Below are 10,651 nucleotides of genomic sequence, written 5' to 3' on the forward strand. Positions count from 1 at the left end.
TTTTTCCCCCTCCAAAAACAACAATAAGAAAGGTATTTTTAGGCTCAGAGGTCCCACTTCTTATCTTACTTTAATGGAATCTTAGTGTAACTATTTCCTGAGTTTAATCATGTAACCTTGAGAGATTTGTATATACATGAGTATATAAAATAACATTTTAATTATTTTAATCAATGCAATGATTATTCTCATTGAAATAACTTGATTCTTTATATTCTGCATCATGTCTATCATTTCCTTCATGTCTCTTATCTAAGAGGTTTTCCAAATAAATACAATCTTTCATATTACCCTCACACTTAAAATTTATTTCAGTGACCAAGATATGTCTTTGTTACTCTGAGAGCGGCCATTTTTGTGTCAATCTTTAGAAGCAGGTTGATTCCTCTTAAATTTAACCCTTTTCAATTACCTAATGATTATCACCGATTGATATTCTATAAAGTAAAAGAATCACCAGTCTAAAAATTGTAGAATGGAGCAAAACAATTTTGCTAATACTGAAGAGAAGGGGAGAATCCCCAAGTAATTTATTTCATCAGTCCTTATTAATATAACATTATTGAAGATATTTTTTCCCCAGTAGAAACTACTTAAATGGGAATCTTGCATGTTACAATTTTCCCTTCAAGCAGTTCTCTTATCTTTCTTCCAAAAGTGGTTGGAAGTTGGGGATAATTTGTCTTTTGCAAAACAGACAGAATACTTGGAATTTCTCATTGATTTACAGCTCCCTAAGCTAACCAGGTAGCAGCCTCTTATCTCAGATGTGCAGAGCATGAAAATCTACTGTTTCTCTGCATATGTAATTTAAACAATCAGAAAATGTGATGTATCTACAGGATTCTTATTACTTGGCACAGATGTCTTTTAGAACGCATCATAAATGTTACATAAAGTGTCATCCTTATGCATGGAAAATGTTTAAATTTGGACACTTTAAAAAGTGGACCCCATTTCCTCTTAAAGTGTAGTTAAATAGAAAAATACTTATTTTTAGACTAAGGCTTATATTTTACCTTCAAAGATGACCACTTTCTCCTGCTTTTTCAGAAGACACCCTGTATCAAGGTGTTCTTTCTTCTGCCAACAATAAAGACAAAGCGTGGCCGACAATTCACAGGTGCCATGAGGGCTTCCAGAAGCCAATTCTGTCTCTTGAGATGATTTGGCATGGATAGGCTTAGTGTTCTCAGTTTTATTGTCAAGCCACCTTTTCTCAGGTTAACACCTCTTTGTGCCATGTTATAATGGCAGCTACAATATTAGCAGGAATAGAATCTCCCCCCCCGCCCCCCGCAATCATACTCTTAAGTCANAGTCCTTATTAATATAACATTATTGAAGATATTTTTTCCCCAGGAGAAACTACTTAAATGGGAATCTTGCATGTTACAATTTTCCCTTCAAGCAGTTCTCTTATCTTTCTTCCAAAAGTGGTTGGAAGTTGGGGATAATTTGTCTTTTGCAAAACAGACAGAATACTTGGAATTTCTCATTGATTTACAGCTCCTAAGCTAACCAGGTAGCAGCCTCTTATCTCAGATGTGCAGAGCATGAAAATCTACTGTTTCTCTGCATATGTAATTTAAACAATCAGAAAATGTGATGTATCTACAGGATTCTTATTACTTGGCACAGATGTCTTTTAGAACGCATCATAAATGTTACATAAAGTGTCATCCTTATGCATGGAAAATGTTTAAATTTGGACACTTTAAAAAGTGGACCCCATTTCCTCTTAAAGTGTAGTTAAATAGAAAAATACTTATTTTTAGACTAAGGCTTATATTTTACCTTCAAAGATGACCACTTTCTCCTGCTTTTTCAGAAGACACCCTGTATCAAGGTGTTCTTTCTTCTGCCAACAGTAAAGACAAAGCGTGGCCGACAATTCACAGGTGCCATGAGGGCTTCCAGAAGCCAATTCTGTCTCTTGAGATGATTTGGCATGGATAGGCTTAGTGTTCTCAGTTTTATTGTCAAGGCACCTTTTCTCAGGTTAACACCTCTTTGTGCCATGTTATAATGACAGCTACAATATTAGCAGGAATAGAATCTCCCCCCCGCCCCCCGCAATCATACTCTTAAGTCAGAAAATATGTAAGGGAGCCATTTCTACTTGATTTGCATTTTTAGAGGCTTGAAGAAATTTTACAAACCATGGTTAAAAATGATGTATCCTGTAACCTATTTTATGCAGTAAGAAGCCTAGTTGGTTTATTTTATAACCATTCAATATATTAGGACGGAATTGTCCACTCTGCCTGGAATAACCAACTACCCACCTAATTTCTATTCAGTCGATGCCTACCATCCTTCAAGGCCAATTCAAATGCCTCTTCCATGAAGCCTTTCCCATTTTAAATTCCTGAAGCATTATGCTAAATGTTACCGAGAGCCTTTTTCCTGGCTGCCCTGCTCTGTGGATATTTTGGTACTTTTATCAAGTTTCATAACCTTTGTGGAGCATACAAAAATTAGGAAATTGAGGCTGAGAGAGGTAATGTAGCTTCAAGGTCACTGAGCTAGAAAGTCTAGAGTCTTACACCAAAGCAAAGTCTATCTGATTCTAAAAACCATGCTTTTCTATTAGACTCTGCTAACCTCAAATACTGGAGAAGTGTTAATGAGCAGGGTTTTATAACATACCAGGGAATAGAACTAAAGCTAACAATAGAATCTATTTATTATATTAACATGTACTTTGAGTTTCCAAGAAGAGTATATGACATACAGCATTTCTCCAATGTATTTGACAATGAGATTCCTCTTTTTTGGAACATCTTCTGTGATATCCCTTTGGACATGCTGGGTTGGGGTACTTTGTTTTCAAAACACAGCCCTCAAAATGTGACTGTTAAATGGTTACAGAGAGACAAAAAGCATCAATTGTTAATAAAACCTCTACATCAACCAGTTTCCTCAATTAACAGATTTTTGAGGAACTAAGATTCATGAAGTCTGATGGTTTATAGTCGTGTGAACCTGGTGACAAGGCCACCATGGCTGTGGAGCCCACATTAGGAAGACAACTGAAGGTCGGAAGAAGCATCAGGCTAGGATTGCAGGGCAGTTCAGGAAGGGCATGTGTTGACTTGGAGGACGGACTCAGCAGACAAGTTCCTGACCTGAAGGAAAGCTTATTGGGTTTTAAACAGTCCTGATTAATCCCTTAACCCAGTCTCAGACCTGATGCTTAATCCTTGTACTAGATTTTTTTGGCTGCATAGTAAATCACAAATTTAACAGCACAAAGCAGCAGTCATTTGTCATCTCATAGCTTTTGTGGGTCAGAAGTGCAGGCTCTGGTCAGCGTCTCACAAGGCTGAAAGCAGGGGTTGGCCGGGACACATCCTCTTCTGGAGCTCAGAGTCCTTTTCCAAGCTTTGTCAGGTTGTTGGCACAATTCAGTTCCTGGTGGCTATAGGATTGAAGTCCCCATTTTCTTGCTGGCTGCTGGCCAGGTTCACCCTAGAGGCCCCTGTACCGGCAGTTGACAGTATGGTTGTCTGTCTTCCTCCAAGGCCAGCAGAGAGATGCTTCCAGGCAAGAGCTCTCTCTTCTCTCTTGTGAGAGCCACATGATTAGGTCAGACCACCCAGGAAAATCAGTTTATTCAAAGTCAACTGATTAGATACCTTAATCACATCAGCAGAATCCCTTTGGTCTTAGTCAGAGTCATGAGAGTGATTCACTCAGACATTTTCCAGTCCAATTCGGCTAATCCTATAAACTTATCAGCAACCACTGCATTCTGACAGATTCCTGAGTGATTCCGTGTTGGATGTGATGATAGAATTGCTGTGATGTACTGAAATAACAGATCCTCATTGGACAGCTCTGAATTAGAAGCAGGGCAGGCAGACAGCAGGCAGAAGCCTTCCAGCCCAAACCACGGCACGGGCTAGCCTAGGTGTCATCTCTGAGTCATGGCTGGCCTGCTTTACCAAGGCCACTTAATTCTGAAGAAAAAAATATTTGCTGTAAAATCATACAACTTTAGGACTGGGGGAAAAGCAAATTTTAAGATAATCAGCGTACAATCAAACCCTCTAGCTTTCTGGACAGGACACGTCCCAGCCAGCTTCTCTGATAGCCCATATATCTGGGGTCAGTTATGACTGTTAGAGGGTCTTTCCTTACACTGAACTGAAATCTATCATTTGGTAGCTTCTTCCTGTTGATTCTAGATCTATCCCTGAGAGCCACAAAAAAAAAAAAAAAAAAAAAAAAGAAGTTAATTCTGCTCTTACCCGACAGTTCTTTGGGTGTTGAAAGCTGGTGGTTGTGACTCCCAAATGGAAGAGGCTGCTGTAAATCTCCAGTATACAATTTATTAGGTTACTAAAGAAGTTCTTTATTATTTTAGAAGAGAGGGGAACCTGTTGATATATTTTCTAGAGTCTGTCACAACAGGCAAGCATTTTGTGCACCTGTGTTAACACACATTTCCTTTAAAAATAAAGTGTGGATCAGTAATGCTTTCAGTTTGATCTGATCGTGATTTTATTTTGTGTGTAGAGTGAAAGAGAAACCATCACTTTTTTTGCACAAGAGGACAGCGCTTTTCCTGCACAGACTGGCCCCAAAGCCTTCAAAATTCCCTACTCCATCAGACAGCGGATTTGTGCTACATTTGATACCCCCAATGCCAAAGGCAAGGACTGGCAGATGTTAGCACAGAAGAACAGCATCAACAGGTAATTGGGGGCAACCTGTGAAAAACAATTTTACTGAGAGAACTTTGAAAAATAAAGTGGGCTGGGCATAACCATGTGGTTTCTGGGCCCTGCTATCTTTATGGATTCCTCTGGTCATATTTCATATGGAGTCTCACTAAGTGGGAACAGAGCAAGAATGTGACACTGTACGTGGCATTTCCTGCCACCCCACTCTACCTTTGGGGACATTATGGAAAAGCTGTATTTTGGTTCTTCTGCCATCTCCAGGTTTGCCAGTTGGGTCACCAAATGGGAGCTTAGACTGTCATCTTGGTGGTTGTGAGTGATCAGAGCACAGTCTTAAGCCAGTGATACAGAAACAGAGAAGTAAATTTCTCCCACCTCCTTCCTACCATCAGGTAACCTTAAGCATTATTTAACCCTTAATGGGGACATGCTCAGCCTACAAAACAAAGAAGAGAAATTTGAGGATGATAACTTTCAGGTCTGAAACCAGAAGGCGTTAAATAAGCAAAAGGTTACCTAGACACTTTGAATGAGGATGCTGCTACAGTTGTCAGTCCTCATTACATTGTAGTTGAGAGTGGAATAGAGAGAGTGCTTCATAATGGGCTTTATTACTTTAGACTGGAAAAGGCAGGGGTGATGCTCTCCAGAGCCACACCGGCAGGTGTGCACAGGCAGGTTTGGGCTCCACTGGAGGGATAACTAGCAGAGAGAAGGCATTGGCAAGTGGCCCCAGAATGAATAGAAAAGACACGTTTTGCCAGAAACCATTTTATTTACCTTTTCTTTTGAGGCAAAGCCTTACTTTCTTACTCTGTGCCTTTCTCTGTCATTTCCAGTTTTTGTTCTTTCTGTTCACAGACATCCTACCTGACCCTCTTTTCTCTGAAAGGGAGGGTAGATGTCTGCCAGGAAAGGATGGAATGCTACTCCCTCTTTCAGAAGGGATCCAGAATCCAGGAATGAAGGGCCCAACTAGAAAGCAGTCAGGCTAAGAGAGGAGCGGCCAGACAGGCAGGCAGGCCTGAAAAGGATAGATACATTCTTGAAAAGGCATGTATTGAAAATGAAAGAATACAAACATGTATGAGCATGCAAGGAAAAAATTAGGTTGACTGTTGCCCAGCAACTTTGACAAAGGATGAGACGTCTTATATATAACCCATGAGCACCATGACTGTGTCAAGTTCCGTTTCTGATCAAAATGGGGATAAGAAAGAAAAATTAACCCAGAAAACAATTTAGTAAAAAAAGAGCATTGGGTAGGAACTAAAAAGTTTTGCATGGCAGTCCTGTTTCTGCTGCCAGTCTGCCTAAAACCATCACATACCATTCCTATGTTTCTTTTTCTACAAATGCGAATAATTCTCTATTCTGTTCTGGTTATGAAAGCTTATTTTTAAGTCATCATTTAGAAAAAAAAATAGTTGCCACAAAATATCTATGTGCACGGTCCTGCCTTGTTCCGTTTTATTCTCCATTTGCGGCATATATGAGAGAATTTACATGCACTAAGACAATGAATGTGTCTACAGTCATCAGTTTCTGACCTTGCACAGCAGGTAAAATGCATGTAAAACCGGGAGACTAAGTTTACCCACCTTTTGTGTCTGGGCTCATAAAACCTGAGTGCTTGGTGAGCATGTTGGTTTGCTTGTTTTTGTTATTCCCTAAAATCCCATTTCCAGGAAACCTAAATTTCCTTGACATAAGTAATCCATTGAAACGACCACTTTTATGGAAGCTTCCTAACGCAGTGCCCAGAATCTGTAGATTCCTAGTAAACGTTACTTGTCCCTCTTGACATTGTCACAATTGATAGCAAATTAGGATAGTATGAAAACATATAGTTAACATAATTTCAGTGAAGGGCATTTCCTACCTTCCTCTTTGCCCGCTAGCTTTGCTCTTCAAAGGTAGTCTAACTGTGGAGTGTGAATGATTTAAACTAGGGGTCAGCAAACATTTTTCTGTAAAGGACTGGATAGTAAATAGTTCAGGCCATATGGGAGCTTTGCAACTGCTCAGCAACTATTCAACTCTGCTGCCGGAGCGTGAAAGCAGCCAGAGAAAATACATCAACAAATAGGCAAGTCTGTGTTTCAGCAAACTTTATTTACAAAACAGTCAACAGCTCACAGCCTGCTGACCTTTTTTTAAATGTCTGCCCTCCTTCAGTAAAACTTACAATCTTGTTGCTTTAGTCAGGATAATCCCTGGAGCTGAGGCTTCTCATTTGGTGCGGTGAGGACACCTCTTCTGAGCGGGGGGAGTCCTTTTCTTCAGGCTGGTTGGTTACAGCACAGACAACCACCAAGATATTGAGAGAAGCATAATAGGAGAAAGATTACTCAAAACCATCGTGCACTGTTAGCTCATTCTTATTTTGCAGAAATTATCACGTTCCTTTTATGTTTTCATTACTTCAAACTAAGACATATGCTCTCTTACATGGAAAGAAATGTATATGGCAGAGGTGAAGGGGATTTTCAGATGTAAATCGTCACAACTTCCTATTGTAAATCCCAAATCACTGTATTTGTTCTCTTAGAGTTGCAAATGTGTCTTAAAACAGAAATCTAAAATTGTCAATAAGTCAATATTAATACAGTAGGGAACTAATAATGTGTCTTAAAACAGAAATCTAAAATTGTCAATAAGTCAATATTATTGGGTAAGGAAACTATTCCACAGTGTGGGATTTCATCATTTCTGGGATCACAACAGAAGACGATCACAGATCACACAGTCAATCTTCCCATTCAGAAAATTCACTTACCTTGATCTTGTGATAACGTTTTTACCTGACTCTTCTCTTTCAATTTCCAAAAGTGCTAAAAGCTAGTAAAGCCACAGCCCTCAGATCCTGAAGGGTTTTCAAAGGGAATGGAGAGCAACATTTTGCTTTTATTGCCACTGAAATTTTTTTTTATCCTCCTTTTGGTAAATGCAAAAAACACCATTGATTATCTGCCTTTTTTGGCAAACAAGTTTCTACCTAGATCTGAATAGAAAAGACAGAGTATACAGTTAAAGGCTTAGCAGTCAGTGAGAATGTGAGAAGTCGTGTGTGCTGTGAGGCTGGCAACACAGGTGGCCTTGCAACTTGCCTGGCATATGGATCCTGCTGAAGAAGCTACACAGCCTAGCAAAGAATGTCATAGATAACAGTTGCAATTACAGATTCTGTGAGCAAATTCTGACTATTACTCAGAGTCCAAACGTGCTGCAGTTCAAAGCTGAGATTGCACATTTATTCTATAAGTTCAGCTGCAATAACTCTCCATTTCAGTGCTCATGGCCACATGTGATTGGTAGGTGGGTAGGACTGAGAAATAAGGAGTTGATTGTGGAGGGGTAGGTGGTAGGGAACATTGCTGAGGTCTTAAATTAGTATTGGAAACTAAGCTGCTTCAGTTGGAAGTATTCTACCATATTTAAATTTTGTATTTTTATACTTTTTATTTTTTAATTACAGTTAAGCATACCACGATAGGACCATCTACTTAGGGGGAATTCAATAAATACTACTTGAATGAATGATATGAACTGTTTCATAGTACAGTGCACTTGATTGTAAAACCTTGCCTCCTTGTAAATAGAATTAATATGAACAAGCATCAGCGGGTTTTGAACGTTAGTCTTAAAACCAGGCTACATGGCTGATGTTATTGAGGATTTCTGTCTTTTCTCTCAGGTCTTAGATAGTACCTGAAGTTCTACAATTAAATGGAAGGCTTCATGATTTTCATATTCCAGAAACCCTTGTGGAAACATAGCCAGCTTGACCGGGTTGCCATGGGAACAGATGCATGTGATATGGGCTGATGAGCAGAGGGATGCAGCCAACATGGAAGAAAGGATTCCAGAACGGGAAGCAGCCAGCTTGACCGGGTTGCCATGGGAACAGATGCATGCGATATGGGCTGATGAGCAGAGGGATGCAGCCAACATGGAAGAAAGGATTCCAGAACGGGAAGCAGCAGACAAATGACATCTTATTAGCAGTTTTTCCCAGGGCCCTCCCTCCCTAATAGGATACTTGTTTGAAAATTTGCAAGCACTGGCAGGGGGACATATTTCTTACTGGTCTAGTTAAAACAGTTGAAACGTCTTTCAGATGTGAGAGTCAAGGGTGATGGTGTGCTAGCCGGGGACAAATGAAGGCCTCAGGCCTCCCGGCCGATGAGCAGTGCCACGACCACTGGTTCCAGCAGATCTCTTAACAGGACCTTTATGAGAAGCAGAATCTTCTGCAGTTGAGGTTCTATCTTTTTGTTGCCTCTGTGCATCCTCTTAATTGGATGCAAAGGAACAGTGACATGGCCAGAGGGCAATGGGGAAGGACAGAGGAGGGTCACGAGGCAGCTTATCAAACTGTCTCTGAATAACTGTCGAGAATTCATTGGAGGTAGGACAGTCCCACTGCCAGGTTTCTCCTGGGGTGAAGGAAGGAGGGAAGAAAAGCGGATGATGGGCACGGAACGCAGACAGAGGCTGCTGCACAGGGCGGCTGCTTGGTGACCCCTGACACTAGATACTTTCATTCCTGTGTTTTGGGATTTACTTTGATTATACCAAACTAAACTTTCTTGGTTCTGCAGGCTAGAGGCTAGACAACACATCCTAACCTTTAAATAATAAAAATGAGTGTGAAGCTGTCACTTCCAAAAAACAGTCTTTGTGACCCTTCTCAGGAGAATTAATGCACAGGGCAACAGCATTTCATAGACTCTCGAAGGCAAAATGTGATAAAGGCCAAATGAGATTTTCCAATTCTGGCCCAGTGGACTTATTATGCAGCGTCTCAACTGTGAATAGCCCCTACAGTGAAGCCAGAGGGACCCCAAAACAGCAAAGTGGTGGGTGTTTGGACTTCATTCCACCAAAGTCAGTGACTCATGAAACTGCCCCCTAACGGGAAGCTGAAAACAGCCCTGGGACAAGTTGGGCCACGAACAAGCTGTATAAGGTTTGTAAGTGGCAGGTGTCCATCCTGGAGGCAATATGGAGATGAAGTTTCTCCTGGTCCTCCAAGAGAACTAAAGTTACACTCCCACTGTGAGCTCCGGAGGATGGTGACAGGGGCTATGTCATTTCTTGTAGGCATTGGGTGAGTTTGGGCTGCTCTCTGAAGGAATAGGTTTCCCTCCTTAAAGCTAATGTAGTTTTCAGAAAATGTAGTGTATTACTCCATTTCTGTTGCTTATAAGAAAAAAATTATTGCTGACAGTTTCTGAGGCTAATAAGTCCAATGTCCGGGGAACACAGCTGGTGAAGGCTTTCTCTGGTGGTGACTTCAGTAACAACAGGTTGTCACATTGTGAAAATGGTGTAGCAGAGCGAGACTCCAACCTCCTCATTCATTCTCCTTTTAAAGCCCTCGAAAATCGTGACCACCATTTTCAGTCCGTTCACTGTGGCATGGTCCTACAATCTAATCATGTAGATTGTTGGCCCCACTTTTCAGTTACCATGATAGGATTTCCCACCCTCAGCAGTTACAGTGGAGATTAAGTTTTGGGGGGACACTCAACCCAAGGCAGGTGGATGTGCCAAAGCCCCTTTAAAGCCTACATAATCCCCTTGACAAGTGCTATTTCCAACAGTACAGAAGAAGCTGACAAAGTCAGCGTCTGAACATGTTTTCATAACTTGAGGAAGTAAAATTATAGGAATGCTTTCATCTGATTGGTTAGGGTGCCCTTTGAGTGATTAACCATTTTTCAATTATTTTGTAAGGTTTTATTGAGACACAGAGTGAGTAGCTTGCCAAAGGAGAGGTGTAAATAGTTCATCCTTTCCTCACTCAGCTTTGGCGCTGGGGTCTTTTCTCTTGAATTAAATGTCAGTCCTTCTGCTTCGCCCTCAGGATTCTTAAAAATGTCTCAAGGTGAGCGAAGAGAAACATTAATTGGATTTGAATTATTTTTCCACGATATATCCTAATTCAGAGAAAA

At 40.6% G+C, this 10,651-nt stretch overlaps 1 protein-coding gene across 1 annotated transcript in view; it reads left to right on the plus strand.

Annotated features, from left to right (window-relative positions):
- Positions 1–10,651, plus strand: part of LOC103610740 (netrin receptor UNC5D-like) — a 26,649-nt gene that overhangs the window by 6,392 nt on the left and 9,606 nt on the right. The window contains exon 3 of the mRNA XM_008594842.1: positions 4,525–4,703. Within this exon, the coding sequence (XP_008593064.1) occupies positions 4,525–4,703 (179 nt within the window). The remainder of the gene's footprint in view (positions 1–4,524; positions 4,704–10,651) is intronic.

This window comes from Galeopterus variegatus, unplaced genomic scaffold, assembly GCF_000696425.1.
Source record: "Galeopterus variegatus unplaced genomic scaffold, G_variegatus-3.0.2 Scaffold11687, whole genome shotgun sequence".
In the NCBI taxonomy this organism is placed as follows: Eukaryota; Metazoa; Chordata; class Mammalia; order Dermoptera; family Cynocephalidae; genus Galeopterus; species Galeopterus variegatus.